This window comes from Olea europaea, unplaced genomic scaffold (assembly GCF_002742605.1).
Source record: "Olea europaea var. sylvestris unplaced genomic scaffold, O_europaea_v1 scaffold1429, whole genome shotgun sequence".
In the NCBI taxonomy this organism is placed as follows: domain Eukaryota; kingdom Viridiplantae; phylum Streptophyta; class Magnoliopsida; order Lamiales; family Oleaceae; genus Olea; species Olea europaea.
Window position 1 is genome coordinate 249612 of NW_019231824.1, and position 17265 is coordinate 266876.

The 17265-nt window shown below is 31.8% G+C and overlaps 1 protein-coding gene across 1 annotated transcript; it reads right to left on the reverse strand.

Moving 5' to 3' along the window:
• Nucleotides 1–821: 821 nt before the first annotated feature.
• Nucleotides 822–7802, reverse strand: LOC111375890 (aspartate aminotransferase, cytoplasmic-like). Its single transcript, XM_022998803.1, has 12 exons — nucleotides 7515–7802; nucleotides 7039–7110; nucleotides 6872–6933; nucleotides 6709–6792; nucleotides 5155–5254; nucleotides 4928–5048; nucleotides 4164–4327; nucleotides 3524–3661; nucleotides 2719–2840; nucleotides 2465–2559; nucleotides 1802–1922; nucleotides 822–1158 (listed from the first exon to the last, which is right to left on the reverse strand). The coding sequence occupies exons 1-12, from the start codon at nucleotides 7695–7697 to the stop codon at nucleotides 1074–1076; spliced, it is 1347 nt and encodes a 448-aa protein (XP_022854571.1). The 5' UTR covers nucleotides 7698–7802; the 3' UTR covers nucleotides 822–1073.
• Nucleotides 7803–17265: the final 9463 nt, after the last annotated feature.

Consider the following 17265-nt stretch of genomic DNA (forward strand, 5'->3'; position numbering starts at 1 on the left):
AGTTATAGAAAGTTGCGTGTTTGAGTAAATTTAGATTGCCTCTTTTACTATATAATAAAAAATATATATATAAAGCAAAGACAAGAGACGTCGTTTTTACTCCCCCACTTAAAAAAAGAAAAAAATGCTACAGTGAGACAAAATGGATTAAGTCACTATTGATTTCTACAGTAACTTCACATTCTCCTTTTTATATAGCAAAGATAAATGCTCTTGAAAATGTGAACCAAAAATTTCAGTGAAGTTGCACCTTTATCTTGTTTTACAACAAGATGTTGCCATTGGCACCATCACCAAACTCCAAATATACTCAATATTCACCTTTCCCATCCTGGGGGCACAGTGGACCAAGTTCCGTCGGCCTTTCATCGACCAGCCTCGAAGTAATTTTCGAGTTCCCTGGCAATCTATTCTTTCTCATTGTTTAACTTTCGAGTTCCCTGGTAATATATTCTTTATCAATGTTTTTAACCTGACCAGGAATTTCTAGTTGAACAATCGATCCGAGTTGGTTATAACATTACAACTTGCTCTTTCCTTGTACTTTCATCTTGAGTCTGTTTTTCTAGTTGTTTCTTGACATAATCCCTTGTGAAATTCTCCTTTTCTTCATCCACAACTTCAAAGAACTAAATGGATATTGAATAAAACCACTTAACAAGACTTAAAAACAGGGAAGAATGAGACAAACTAATTTGACAGCAAATGATTGATTTTCTTTTTGTTTTAATTTTTTAAACTGTCCAATCACACGTCGACACGTGTCCCACTAGTTTTTGAACCTGTATATGTAACATGATTGATGGATATTTCACAAGACAAAATCAAGTCTATTTTGTAGCTTCAATGTAAACTTAGATAAAACATAAATTTCGTTGTATAAAATACACCACACATATCCCAGAGAAGCAATTTGTTTCAGCCTCCAATTTTGTGAGGCAATTATTGTTATTAATACTATTATTATTATTATTATTTCCTAAAACACTTCTTGTAATCTCTGTGAGCATTGGCTGCTGTGATTCACAGTGCGAGAGCGAACTGCAGAAAAATTGAGCCAATGAGCAAAACCCTCAGACAAGTCGGGTTACAGCAGCATGTATAGCTTCCACAAGGTGTGGTACTGTCCTGGAACTCAGACCAGCCATGCTAATTCGCCTATAAAGTCAAGCAATAGAAAGTTAGCGACTAATAGTTAGATATTCTAATAGGATTCACAGTTGCCTGTATACTAGTACAAGGTAGATTATCAATACATATGACGTAATATTAATGGATCATCTTGAAATAATAACAGCAATTGTCTATTCATTTACAACTAGGAAGATAGAATCATAACTTTCTTTTGCTTGGCATTAAGTTAACTAAACTAAAAATTCCAGTCCAATAAATGTATCAAAGCTGCTAATATCTTTGACATATAGGAGCTAAATGGTAAAAACTCTCTTTAAACTAATTTTAATCATCTCTCGACTTTCCATTTTAACAAGATGGTCAATTTCTGTCTTGCTTGTTTAGCTTAGCTTGCGAATTTTATTTATAAGTAGATAAGTTTCATCAATTTTTTTATTGATGAAAGTTATAAAATCATGAGTAAAAACAGTTATTCTGATAGTCAGATGAGAGTTATTGTCAAAATCAGTATCTTTTCTCACATATATAAATAAGGAAATAGTACGCCTAAGCATATTTAAATTTAGTTAATAGTAACTTTTACTTATTCTTAAGCTTAGCCAACTATTGATTTGTCAAAGGGGGGATGCAATGCTCAGTGTTAGAAATTCTCAGTAGACAAGGTTACCCATCAGATGTCATGTAGATGTGGTATTCCTTCGTCATGAAGGCTACTTGCTCAGAGTTAAGCCCAGTGAAAGTAAACATTCCAATCTGCTTAATAATGTGGCTCCAATCACCAGGTGTTCCTGCCAATACATACAAAATGTTAATACATATGATTTTAACATTATTTTAAAAGATCTGAGATCTTAGCGGGGTTGGCAGTCCAGCTTACGAATATCCAGCCAGGTGTTTAGCACGGATGCAATTCAACATTGAGTCATAAACAATCATACACACATTCTTTTAAGTTTTAATTCTCTGGACTCTATGGAATTCAGTTTCTTTGAAAAAGAATAATCATGCGATTTGCTATCTAAAAGAAAGCAACAGTTGATCTACTAATTTGGAATCAGAGCTCAAATGCCCAGATTAAAACAATTCATGAGCCCGAACTGACATAGCTGGCATAAGTCCCTGGTGTCCCAAAAAAATATAAAAAAATAAAAATAAAAATGGTTCCATCACTAGATGGAAAAAACTTGAGTTTTTCCACCTATTAGCAGAACAAAAAGGTTCCTAAACAATCAAAATCACAGTCATGGTTAATACATCAAAAGACTGCTCAAAGAATACCTGAACGCCAGGATACAAAGATCTAGTCATTAAAAAGGTGGATGAGAATTACCTCTAGAGCGTAATGCATCAAATAGTAGATGTCGCATGTTGATAATACGATCAGCCATTGCCTTCAGCTCAATGGTCCACTCTTGGTACATATTTCTGCAGACATGTTACTACGAAACATAAATTATCTTGACTAAAGAATAACAGATTGGATGATACTAGCAATTCTTACTTTCAAATAACTTTATATGTTCACATACAGTAGGGTAAATATAGAGTATATTTCATGAATTCAATTGCAAAATAGTATAATACCTGTCCTTAAGGATGGTGGCAACAATCGATGCACCATGAATGGGAGGGTTTGAATACATTGGCCTGATCACCAGTTTCAACTGACTCTCTACTCGGCTTGCCACATCAGCAGACTTGCAAACCTGCAAAATTGAAAATATTTTGAGTAATTTATAATAACTCAGTTTACCCGTGGAAATGACAATTTATAAGCTTGGACAGGAAGATAAATGGATAACATTAGAAAGATCACAAACTTTTTCACCACTCTAATAAACCTATCGTCATTATACATGCTGTCAGAGTAATGCCATTGTGCATTCTCAACTATAAGATGATGTAAAGGACATTAGTAAAAAGCAAAACAATAGAGGGATTTTTTTAGTTCTCACATGGGTATACTTCCATTTTGTAGATATATGGTTTTCTTCATATACAGCCATAATTTTAGCACATCATAATAATATAAGCCACTAAAAATTTTCAGTTACAAATTGCCTTTCAATGTAAATGCAAATATATTTGGAGCTAGGATTTGAAAACGAAGGGATAGTTTTCATATATTCTACACAGATGTTATATCTGATGAAAACAGAAATATGGTTCTTAGAAAAGAAGGAACTTGTGATGCAGGTAAATCATTACTGAAACACACAGGTACAAATAGTTGAAAAAGTTTATTAAAATAGAACACAAGAAGAATGTGGCCAGCAGACTGTTGATTTTTTTCTCCTCTTTTTTTCTGTGGGTGATGGATATTTTAACTGACCAAAAGGTCAAACTCTCGTTAAACTATATTACAGAGATACTTCTAAAGATGACTTACAATGCTTAGGGCACCAACACGTTCGCCATAAAGCCCCATGTTCTTTGCATAACTTTGGGCTATAAGACACTCGCCCCCATCCCCTACAAACAACCGAACAGAATGTGCATCTGCATCTAGATTTCCACTTGCAAAACCCTGAAATATCGTGTTCAATCTCAATATAAAATGAACCGTAAGATTTTGAATAGATCGGTCCATCTCTCTGAATCAGATGCCATTGATGTGATCAATGTTTGGCTTAGCTTAAAAAATGTAGCAGTTACTTTTAAGCAACTTATTTTCCAAATTTCCAGATAACATTTTTCTTTCCCAAAAGAAGATATTTAATTTGAGAGCAACGCTGTCGAAATAAATAACTCACTAGAGTCCCACTTTTACAGCTAAGCCCATTTGGTGGTTTTTTAAAATTTTGATAAAAATCTAAGTCAAAGTCAATAATTAATTTTAACCACACATTTCATGAGACCCACGACTTTATCAATTTTTCAACCACATATTTCATCAACATTTATTAAAATCGACTAAAAATATAATTTTTAACTACATATTGAAACTTCTTTAATTACTTATACGTAAACTTTTTAAGCTTAGCCAAGCATGCTCTTCTTGCGACTTTGATGCGAAAAAGTTCTCCCACCTGATAAGCACTATCAAAGAAAGGTAGCAATGCTTTCGATCTCATTAACTGTCTAATTTGTTCCCACTGCTGAGGAGTTGGATCCACACCAGTTGGGTTATGAGCGCATGCATGAAGAAGCACAATTGCTCCTGAAGGAGCAGAACCAAGGTCTTCCAACAAACCTGTTATATGCCAAAGAGGATACATCAGACAAATTAATAAGACCTGCATAATACATGTAAAAACTTGGGCACATATATATGATTACTAATAGCAATTCTGTTTAAATACATATCAAGTAAAGGAATAACATGCAAAGCTGAAGGTGACAACTCGATCAATCCAATCTTCAAATTTTGATGCAGATATCAAGAACGTGAGACATATACAGTGAGGTGCTTGAAATGCTCAATCCAAAATCCTTTGCAGGTCATGCTCCATAAAGTAGAAGCAGAGATAGGGGAGCAGAAAGAGTGCTTTTATCACCCACTCAATCTATTAGCAATCACTCCAACAAAAATTACTCCCTTGTTAGTTCACCATGTCCTCAGGTTCTATTCATGCAACATAGTCAGAATAAATATACTCTACATTTTGAGATTCCATACTCCAAAAAAAATGATGTTTTGTGGTTAAGGAATCAAACATGGAACTGCCTTCTGTCCTTGTCTATACGTTGGTTGAGGAAAAAATAATATTTATCTGCCAAAATCACTAATGGGTGAATATTTAGTTAGATCTATTTGGAAACTTTTAAATTGTTTCTTGTAAAAAGTCCGAACCTTGAAAATTGAGTCCACGAGTTACTGGATCATAGTAGCGGAAAGTTTTTACTGATAACCCAGCTAAAGTAAAAACTTTTGGGTGGTTTCCCCACGTTGGCTGTGGAATATATATAGTACGCTGCAAACCATAGTACAACAGGTAAGTTCTGGACATATATGCACATATTGCTATTAACTGGATAAGAGAGATTAGGTAGAGGGTGGATGAGTAGATCTACACTTACTTGATGATAATGTCGAGCCAAAAATTCACCTCCAACCCGTAATGAGCCAGTGCCAGACAAGCACTGAACAGTTGTGACCCTGTTCTCTTGGATGGCAAGACTGTCCAAGCATGTAAATTTTGAGATTACATAACTGATAACACCATCCATGGTATGAGTCATATGTAATGGAACTAAGAAATATCAACAAAGATTTAATTTGACCATTTATGACCTTTTTTCACAAAACGGAAAAAGGAATTGAAAATGTTGCAAGAGGATCATCATCCAACTGAAGTGTCATCCCGAGAAATTGCAGCCAGAAACTATAGAGGAGAATGGAGATTAATTATAGCGACACTAGTATTTGGTGATCAATCAACTAAAGAATAGGGGCGTCAACCACCCGACAGGTCAGGGCTGGTGCAAAAATGTTGTGGGTGAGTCAGGCTGTAGAGGCTCGCAACCCGCTTCAGCCAACTTACACGGGCCTTATTTTTAATGGGAAAAAAATGAAAAAGTAAAAACCTACTAAAAATTTATGCAAAAAAAAAGATTTTTGGGCCCATAGTTCTGGCAAAACCCGTTTTAGATAACAGCTAGCTGTTATGTTCGTTGTAGCGCGCCTTCCCTCCTTCTCTCACTTCGGAAAGATTTAGCAGTCTTTTTGATGACCTGGTCGAGAGAGTACGATACATCGGCGTAAAAGATTGAGTTGGATCTGTGAGGTTGGTTATAGTAAGGCCTGGCCGGAAAGTGTTCTTGCCTCTATCATTAGCTCGGGTAGTCGTCGTTTCTGGTGTTTTAGTCACCTTTCAATGGCTCCCTTAATTATGTGCGAGGAATTGCCCTATTGAGTAATGGGAAGCGGGCTACTCCCCGAAAATGCCCCGCCCGTAGGTTCCTTTGTCGTTGGGGCTCAAAATCCTTCCTTGCTCGTTCCTAGGAACTCAGTAACGTGACCAGTAAGTCAACGGGCATTGAGGCAGGCAGTCAGTACATACAGTACAAGTAGGAAAAACAAAAGTCCCCGAAGGAATGAGATGCAGTTCTTTAATCATTCCCGTCAATCTAGACTAGTAGGTTTTTTCTTTTTAAAAATCAGTCGAGATGTGAACAGGGCTTTACTTATGAGATTAGTTGAGTAGGGTTTTGTTAGTTGTCACGAGTTTCTCGACCCTTTGACTTAAGATTAGTCAATTCTATTTTTCGATGGGGACACGAAAGGGATATAACTCAGAGGTTAAAGGGGTATTTTGGTAAAATGAAGGGCTCTCGCAGGGGCAGCTATTAATTGACATTGCCTTTAGCCTTGCCTTATGATGACTCTTGCCCTAGTAAACAATTGCCTGTTGAATCCATAGATAGCGAAGCTCACCTGCCATTTTATCTTCAAGTCACCAATAAAAGTTTTTACATGAATATGACCAATGTTTAGGCATCAGATAACAAAACTCTTCGAGAAAGTTTATACACAAGCAAAAAAGAAAATTTCTCATTCAAATCATAATTTATCTTTCCTTAACATTCGGACTAGCCATCTACATATGAAATGCAAAATAGATAATTTTGTACCTGTCGGCACCAAGTATGAGCTTCGCACTCAATTTATTGAAATCTGCCAACCCAACAATTGGAAGATACTCCTTTACACGAGAACTGCACATAAATCAACTTCAGTCACCAAATCAACAAATAGAAATCTTTGTAAATGGTAATAACAGAACTTTATACTCACCTGTCATTCACTAGCATTTGCTCTGCTCTTCTAACGACATTCAAAACAAGAGGTTTTCCTTCCTGTTATACCACATATCATGCAGGCGATCAACACAAAAACTAGCCAGGACTAGTTACGACTGATTGCGTAATTAAAAGGCACAACATTAAGCATGGAAAATTCACCTCTGTCCGATAAGCACCAACACCCAGATTCAACTTCAGCGGGCTTGTGTCCTTATTGTACGCAACAGTTACCTATTGATTCACATGTATAATACCAAAATTTTATTATCCAAATCTTGTCAGAAAAAAGGATACCCAAAAAATTAAAAAATCTTTCCTTACATAGTTGGATTTTCCAAATAAAAATAGAGAAAATTTTCAAGCATAACTAGTTCAATTTATTATTTTGCAGTCACTCCATCAACAGGTAGATTATTAGCAAAATTAATTCAAGACGTGACGCTGATAACAACTTATATCCTGATTACAACTGTTTCTTCGATTTCAAGTTAGCGAAATTCATTCTTTCAAAAAATTAAAAGATCACAACTATATAACTCATATATAATTAAAAATAAACTGCAATAAATCTTTTGATTTAATCAGCATATATATTCAACGAATACACACGCGCACAAAGAAAATTAGTAAATTACGCCGAGAATTGGATCTTCGGGGGCCCGAACAATATGCTCGAAGACAGAATTGCGGGCTCCAGGAAAGCCCGAAGTTGGATAGGCTGTAATGGTATCGGAATCCATGGCATTCGATGATCCTTCAAGGTGTCTGATCAGTGCACTTAACCTCCGATCCGCAGGTGATGCTGACCACGAGTGCATTTTAGCTTTTATATTTCTTTTCTTCACTAAATTACACTGGCGGGTATTGCTTTACTTTTTCTGGTATTTTGCTTTTTGGTAATTGACACCGGGGCGGTGCGGATTTATATAATAACGTGTGACGTGGTGCAATGCTCCCGATCTGTTTTGTCGTAATGAAGGGATAAGATTGATAATGCGTGTGGCACGATGAACAAGGGAGTGTTGCTGTTATTTTTGGATATTGATTGACACGACCCTCAATGTTGTTTTCTTTGAATGACACCAATAATGTTAAAATGAGTAATGCGATAAATAGAGAAATTTTGTACAAAGTTGTTTTTTTTTTAATCCAGGTATCCCAACTTACACCAGACTAAATCCTGGACCTCCAAAATCCATGCCCCTAAAACTTTGAAAGGGTAAATCGCGGGTTATGCCTCAACTGGATTACAGGTTCTCCCCATTGATTGTACACTTCTGCGCATAAGAGACCCTACTCCACAGTGATTGCTCCATACCAAATTTTTTGGCCGCAGGTTCCCACCAAAAATCGAACTCTCGGCCCCGCCGCTGGAAGCAAGCCAATGTTGATTGATCCACCAGTTGAGTTGTGCCCAGGGGAGCTTTTTCTTTTTCTTATATATATAGGTGTTGAAACATCATTCAAAAATGAGAAAAAATATAAAACACAGACGGATGAGATTTTTTTTTCATTTCAAAATCCTACATGAATTCTGTAAATTTTTCCTGTACTTAAAAAAAAAATCCTGTTAAAATAATGTTATCTGACACTAATAATGCTAAAATATAAATTTAGATGATATTATGTAATGAATTCAATTAAGTCCTTATTTGAGCCCCATTTTTCCATCAAAACACATTTTTAAACAGCAATTTGACTTCATTTCAATTACATTTTTAATATAATGATATTACATTTAAATTCAAAATTATTTCTTATTTTTTAACTACTTATTCTTCATCATAACACTATTACAAGGTATATTTTTGTGAAAATAATAGAGCTCAAACAACCCCTAAAACTGACTTATCTAGAAATAATGTTATCTAGTAATGCTGAGTGATTCTATTTAACACTACTAATGTTTAACAACAGTGTAAATGGTAATATTAGTTGCATTAAATTACATGTTCAATTAGATACAATGAATTATGACCTATTTAGCCCTTCATTTTTTCCAATTTTAATGAATGAAATAGTAATTTTTTGAAAAATGTGTGGTTGATAAGAAAAATGAATTTTAATTTAATGGAGGCCAAACATGGGCTTAATATGATTCATAAATATGTTGACACCTAAATTGGCATTCAACATTACTGGTGCAAAATAATATTGTTCTAAAGATAAAAGAAAAGAAAAATGTTTTTCTAGCATATTTGAATCTGTTTTCATCTCTGTTTGGTAGAAATTTATCAAGAATTGATTTGTGAAAAGTGACTTTTTTTAAGGCTAAAACTATGAACAAATTATGAGTTTGTGTGGAAAATTATTTTTGATTTCAATTTTGTTTTCAAGAATTGATCACGTTAAAAACAATTTTGAATGATCAGTTTCACTCTGTGTCTTTATATCCTCTCTTAGTTGATAATCTTTCCACGTACTAATTATACTTGTCTTGATTAATTAAAAATAGTCGATTTCGCAGTTAAGGTCGAGGGTTCAAGAATTGTAACATTTCTCTCTTATAGTCCCCCTCGTACAAATTTGTTGCTCTTGAGAGTTTTGCAGTGTGAAAAAGTAATGAAGGGGGGAATCATATCATGAATGTGTTGTTAATTCTTTTATGAGAGTCTTTTTTTCAGATGTTTTTAGAATAATTTTTTATAAAAATAGATATATGTAAGAGAATATGTACTTAGAAGGAGGAAAAGTTATGAATTTATGGTACATTTTTTTTTTATGAAGAGAATATGTTATTAAAAACTAGTTTAAAATTAGTTTTAAAGACTGTGTCAAACAAGGAATTGACGACGATAAAAGGATCATCTAGAAGACATTACGTGGGAAAGTGAGGCGAATTCAAACAGCCAATAGCATTGATTAAAGATTTGTCTAAAAGAAAAGATATTCTTTTAAATTCTGTAATTATCCAATTTAATATGCTAAACGAAAAAGAAAAAGTCAAATATAAGTTATTTTCTTTTGTAAAAGTGACTACTACGCTACCCTTCGGATACAATTTTTCCATTAAAATAAATAAATAAATAAATAAAATTGTAACACATCTGACTAATAAGCCCCTATTTGGCTCAAATTTTAATATGAGTTAAAGTAAATACAATCAATATAAACCATATCTTTCGCAAGTCCCACGACTTTTAAATCATACATTTCAAAAACTTCTTTTAAAATCTACTAAAAATCTAATTTTAATCCCTATCAAACCACCTCTAAATCATGTTTAGTTCAATATTATGTTAATATTAATGTATGATAGAATGCGTATATTTATTTATATATGATTAAATATGCTCGTAATTTACGATTATGTATCAAAATGAACATGAGGTAGGCAATTTGATTTCTAGATTTCTATACGAAATGTCAATGCATTTCCAATTCTGCAATTTAAATATAAGATATATATATATATAATTTTTTTTTTTATATGGACTGAACTTTGCGGATCGATCATTTTTTTTTCTAGCCTAAATAAAAGGAAGGTTTTTGAAAATAGACTAAGAAATGAAAATATTTGAAAAATAGTTTTCAAACAATCATCTTTCCAAAAATACCCCTTATAGAGAAATTGCAACCAAAGTCACTGCAATGTATAAAAACCTTCAAATAGGTCCTCAAGAAAATATAGATCAAAAATCATTAATTAATTTAAACTCAAATATTATAGAAAACTTTATTGATCTAAGAAATGCAACAGAAAATGAATTAAAATACTTAGAAGAAGAAATAAAAGGATTCTTTACAGAATATTTAGATCCAAAATTAAAAAATAAAAACGTTTCTATGGATAATAATACAATCAAAACAGAAAATGATATATATAAATTAATTCTTAATTTGAGAAGAAGAATTAAATAAAATTATTAAAGAAAAAGTATTAATAAAAAATAGTGAATTTTATAAATTTTATTGTGACATTTTAGATACTTATAAAGATTTTGATTGGCTCAAAAATATTTACCCCTCCGCTGCACACTCCGAAAAAATGGTATCAGAGCCAGATTACGAACCAAAAATAATGATGAATATAGTAGATGGAGAGAATATAATTGAAGAATTTTTGAAAAAAGTTGAAAAACATAAAAAATCGAGTTATCCTTACTTACCTAAAAACACCACAAATGAAAATTTTGGGGATATACATAAAAGATTAGAAAATCTAGAACATAATCTACAAATAGGAAATGCTCTTTTAGATAAAAGTCTTAAAGGAAAGGATAGAATTATAATAAATCCACCCCAAGATTTTAGGATAACAAAAAGAGAAAATAATAAAAAGAAAAAACATGAAGAAAAACAATATATGATAACAGATGTAGAAGAAATAGAACAAAAATTCTTATAATCTACAGGAGAAGAGTATGAAGAATATAAAAAACAATTAGAAAAATTAACTGAAAAAATGAAAAATATAAAGATGAATACTAACTCATCTTCAAGTCAGGATATAAAATTGATGAGGAACAAGATTATCCTTATGGTACTACAATACCCATTAAGGTTGATATTAACCAATATAGAAAAACACAGAAAAGATACACTGGAAATGTAAGAAAACAATCCATAAAAGAAATAAATCCAACGAAATCTTATAATGAACCAATCCACACAACAGGAGTATGGTTAGACTTAGACTGTGTAGATAAAAATAAAGCTATTGAAACATGGATGAAAAGTACAAATTTAGCAATACAATTTAATAAATGGAAAACATATACAACATTTGGATTTATAGAACATACATTCAGAGGAATGGTTTCTGAATGGTGGAGAAAATTACCAGAAATTATTAAAGGAATGATAAAATATGGAACAAATAGAACTGAGGTATTAGATAATAGAAATACTCTAAATGAACAAAATATACAGGAGATATTAAAAAGATTTGAAAAAATCTTAAGAACAGAATTTTTAGGAGATAGATATACTTCTGATGAAGAAGAAAGAAAACAGGATGAATATAATCAAGGAATGATAGCAATGGAAAAACTAAAGATATGTGATATGTGTGAATTAGAAAGATGTACTTGTAAATTTGAAGAACTATACTATATACTTAATCAAGGAGATTATCAAAAAAACAAACCTATATTAAGATCTTATTTTACAAAATTACCATTCCCATGGGGAATTAAACTATTAAAAGAATATGAAAAATTATTACCTCTAGGAGAAGAGGAAGGAGTTAAAATAGATAGTTTTGGAAGTAGAATTGAATTTACAAGAAGAATGATAGGTATGTGGTGCAGAGAAGCACTAGAAAATAAGAAAGCTTATAAAATAAGAAAGAATTCATTATGTTGTTATAAGGATAATGGCCAAATTGAACAATTTGGATGCCATAAAAAGAAATATAAACCATATAAGAAATATAAAAGAAAATTCAAAAATTACAAAAAATTCAATAAAAGAAATTTTAAACCATAGAAGAAATATTTCAAGAATAGAAATTGGAATAAGAAATTTAAACCAAGAAACATTAAAAAATGTAGATATTTTATTTGTAATGAAGAAGGACACATTGCCCCTCAATGTCCTAAAAAGAAAGATAAACAAAATATAAAAACTCTTAGAATTTATGAAAAATTCCAAGAAGATAGTGATATAGAACCAATTGAATATTTTGAAGATTTAAGTAGTGAATGCAGTAATATTTACTAATCAGATACATTTTCATCAGAAGAAGACTATGAGAAAATAGTATATATGAATCAGGAAACACAACAATCAGAAATAGAAATTGAAACAACTGAAGAAGTTGAAAATTCTATAGAAGGTATTAATCAGGAAATTACTTTTGATATTAAAAAATATGCAGGAATCACTAAAAAGATATTAGATCTACAAGAAAAAAGATATATTTCATCAAGGATTCTTAGAAATTTTATCAAGAGTAAATAAAACAATTGTAAGTATGAATTATAAAGAAATGTCTATCAATATAGAAGATACTATAGGAAAAGCAAGAATTCCTATAATTACAAAAGAATGGGTAAAACAAAAATTATCTAAAATCCCAGAAAATGTAAGAAATAAATTAAAATGTATTGAATTAGGAGGAGTCCAGATAATGGTAAAAGAATTCTTTAGAGAATGCATGAATATACCAATGGAAATCTACTGTATGGATAATAGAATCTTACAAGATCCTATAGATACCCTATTATGAACAGTTGTAGGAAACTTAGTATATCAAAAGATAATATTTACAGTAAAACCAAATTATGCAATATCTTTAAATGATGAAAATATTGACCAAAGTTTCAATCTATACTATAGGATTGGAAACTTGAAAATGTTACGAAAAAGTAAGGCTATTAGTATAAGTATAAAATCAATTTTTGCTTTTAGTACTAGCCATCATAATAATCTAAGAAAAATAACTGATAACATTATCATACATAAAGATTTTAAGGAATTATCACAATATATACCTCCTAGAAAATACCAAGAACATGAAGTAACAATACCAGAACAAATAATGTTTGATTTTCATAAACAAGCAAAAGAAATTAATTCTGAAGGAAAATTAATAAGAAGAAATAGTGTCAGCTTAGAAGGAGATAATCTTATTGCAAGATTTCCCTCTAGACAAGACTCTAGGATAAGCAGACTTAAGAATTTAAGTATTGCTGAACCATCAAGTTCACAATATTACATTAAGACAAGATATGTAAATCAAGAAGGGTTTAAGAAAAATCTTCTTGTCCTCATAGACACTGGAGCAGATAAAAGCCATGTAAATGCCAAGTTTGTTAATCATTTAATAGACTTTGAAATACCAGAACCATATATATTTAAGGATTATTTGGGAAATAATCTTGAAATAAGAAAATATGTTAAATTTCCTCTTATACTTGTAGGAAAGGATCAGAAAGAATATATTAAAGAAATAATTTTATACAAAGATGAGTTATATGGAGTTGACCGTTCACCTATTCTACTAGGAAAAAATTTTCTTGAGAAATATAGTCCTTATAAAATCTGTCAAGGATATCTGAAAATAACAGTTGACGATAATCCAATTATCATTTCAAGAATAGATGAAAATATGAAATCATTGTTATCATGGAAAGAGTAATAAGTACTAATCCTATGAGCCCATATATTGAAATTATACTTAATATAAAAGGTTATTGTAGAATTAAATTTCTTGCTTACTTAGATACAGGAAGTACAATAAGTTTATGTTTACCAAATGTACTACCATCTGAATATTGGAAATACAATTCAAAGAAGATAGTAACTGCTACAACAGCAGGTGGAAATAAGGTAATATACAGCAAGTATGCTACGCAAGTACCTTTTCTAATTTCCTTTAGAGAAGTATTTGTTGATACAATATATATGTCAACCACAATAGGATGTGATATTTTATTAGGACAAAATTTTCTATTAAAATATGCATCATTTACACAATATATTGATAAGTATATGTTCACAACACCTTGTGCACATAAAATATTTACACCAAAAATAAATAAAGCTGTTACAATTGCATATAAAGATATAAAACATCAGAGTTCCTCAACCCAACGTGGTGGATGTTGAAGTACAGAAAAATTTAAACCAATTACAGTTTTAAAAATGACAACAGAAAATAGGTTGGAAAAATTGAAAAAAGAAATTTCTGAAACATATTCTGAAAATCCATTAGAAAAATGGAATACAGACAAAGTAAAGGTAAAGATAGAATTAATTAATCTAGATACTATAGTAAGAGTCAAACCCATGAAATATAGTGTTGATGATCAAAAAGAATTTAAAAATCAGATAAAAGAATTGCTAGAAGCCAGACTGATTAGGCCTAGTAAAAATCCACATAGCAGCCCAGCCTTTATGGTTAGAAAACATAGTGAGATAAAAAGAGGAAAAGCCAGAATGGTGATAAATTACAAGAAATTAAATTAAGTTACTAAGTTTGATGGATACTACTTGCCAAATAAGGACACCCTTATTAAACAAGTACAGAACAAAAAGATATTTTCAAAATTTGATTGTAAGTCAGGGTTTTGGCAAATAATGCTTACAGAAGAAAGTAAACCATTAACTGCATTTAGTACCCCCAATCCTTTAGGACAATACGAATGGTCCTGAAGAAATCAAAGATAAAAAACAATTACAAAGTTTCCTTGGTATATTAAATTATGCTGAAGGATTTACTGAAAATTGTGCCAAATTAAAAAATTATTTTCTTCCAAAGTTAAGAAAAAATATAATGTGGTCTTAGGAAAAACAAGATTCTGAAAATATAAGGAAAGTTAAAGAAGAACTAAAGGTGTTCCCCAAACTTGTAATACCACAAGAAGAAGATTTCTTTATCCTGGAAACTGATGCTTCAGATTATTACTGGGGAGCAGTGTTAAAGGTTAAAAAGAATCATAAAAAATATAAATATGAAAAGATTGTTCTTGCCCCGAAATACTTGCAGGTTATACATCAGGAACATTCAAAGAAGTTGAAACAAGATATGAGACGAACAGAAAAGAACTCATTGCTGTAAAAAGAGGAGTTCAAAAATATGAAGATTATTTACTATCAAAGAAGTTCTTGATTAGAACTGACAATACTCAAGTTAAAGCATTTTTGAAAAATAATGTTGATCCATCTATTGCCAATAGATATATTATTAGAATACAAATTTGGTTCTCATACTTCGAATTTGATATTGAATATATTAAAGGAAAAGTTAATTTTCTTCCTGATTATCTTAGCAGGGATGGAGCTAGAACATCTAAGGACGAAAGTCCAAATACTTGAGATAAAAGTTTCCTATTTGGAAACCCAAATTCAAAATATCCAAGATAGCCTTCGAGGCAAAAATATAGCCCTTGAAGCAGAAGTTACTTGTACCAAGACTAGTATCCCTTCGCAGGGACTTGTGAATACTATCGCTCTCCCCGAGAATAAAGGGAAATAAAAGAAGGTAATAGGAACTCCTTCACAGGGAATACTCAAACCTATTACTGGTAAAAAAAATATTCAAGATATCAAAAGACAAGGTAGCCCTTCACAGAGCCAAACTCAATCTAAACTTTCTATTGAAAGGATAGATCCGAAAGATATTGTCAAAATATGCCATGAATCAAAAATTCCCAGCAAAAATAACCATGAAGAAGTAACACTCTTTATTGTTATCTTCAATATTTTATCAGATTGGTATCTGGAAATCGGAAAGTGGATGAAGACTCTCCACTATTCAAAATACAACAAGATAAATTTTTATCCAGGAGCACCAGCCAATTGGGTTCGAAATTGCTTTGAGATAGGAAATATACTCTGTATATATCCTAGCAAAGATCTCAAAGAGATAGCTCAACTTCCAGCCAACATCAGGAAAGCTGTTAAAAGATATACTGAAGTTGTTAAAACAACAAATATATATATCAGATTCCATTCAGCAACCATGGAGTGGGATCCTATTCTTGAATATATGCATCCATCTTTCCATGTGATCAAAATGGGAATCACAAATCAACATTTTTTACCAACCAATCAAAATGTTGTTAAAAATGGATATCAATATATTCTAAATATGATGCCCTACAGACGAGCAAAAGGATATAAAGAGATATTTGAACATGTAACTCAGATAATTACTGAGAAAGAAAAAATATGGGTTTATCCATCCGAAGATCATATTATTTATTCCAATGCAATGATGGATACCAAAGAAAAAGATATTTGTTATCTCGATCATTTATTATCTGCAATTATATCCAACCAAGTGCACGGATCAGAGGATATGGCTAAAGAATTATGCAAATTACTTTGGAATTACAGTGATCATCATTGTGAATACTGTGTAGTTGAAAATACGAGTCAAGCATCCCTTAACGATGAAGAATTCCCTGTAGAATTCTTTGATTCAAAAATGGAAAAGTGATGGTGACTAAAGTAGCCCTTTATCACTACTTTAATAAAGAAATTTATTAAAGAAAACTGTGGCTACTAGAAGACAGAAGATAATACAAGAAAAGTCTCTATAATTGTGACTACTTCCCATCAATAGTTACAAGTGGCAGACAAACTCAAAAGATAATGCATCTAATTTCAAAAGAAGAGGTCCACCCAACAAGAAGACAATGAAGAATTCGGTGGAGATAAGATGGCCTAACTACCCAACAAAGAAAGGTGGAAAACACCTGTCTAAGATAAGATTCCAAAATCTCCTATAAAAAGGGGCATGAAGGAAGGAGGAAGATATCTCGAAATAGCTGATCTCTTAAACATATCTGAGAGAAATCTTTTGTAATCTGGTTACACCACTTGTATTCAGAAAAATATTAGATAGCTTGAAAATAGGAAAGCGTGTAATAAGGTAATCACTTATGGAGTTCTAAACTTCATAAGGTGAGTACCAAAGGTATGTAAATATAGTTT

What these genes read in the sequence shown, in the direction of transcription:
- LOC111375890 (XM_022998803.1), bottom strand. Translation starts at nt 7,697, where the DNA reads ATGCACTCGTGGTCAGCATCACCTGCGGATCGGAGGTTAAGTGCACTG. An exon ending in TTGGTGCTTATCGGACAGAG is followed by an intron (nt 6,934 to 7,038) that starts GTGAATTTTCCA and finishes GTGGTATAACAG; the next exon opens with GAAGGAAAACCTCTTGTTTT. An exon ending in CTCATACTTGGTGCCGACAG is followed by an intron (nt 5,255 to 6,708) that starts GTACAAAATTAT and finishes ATGCTTGGACAG; the next exon opens with TCTTGCCATCCAAGAGAACA.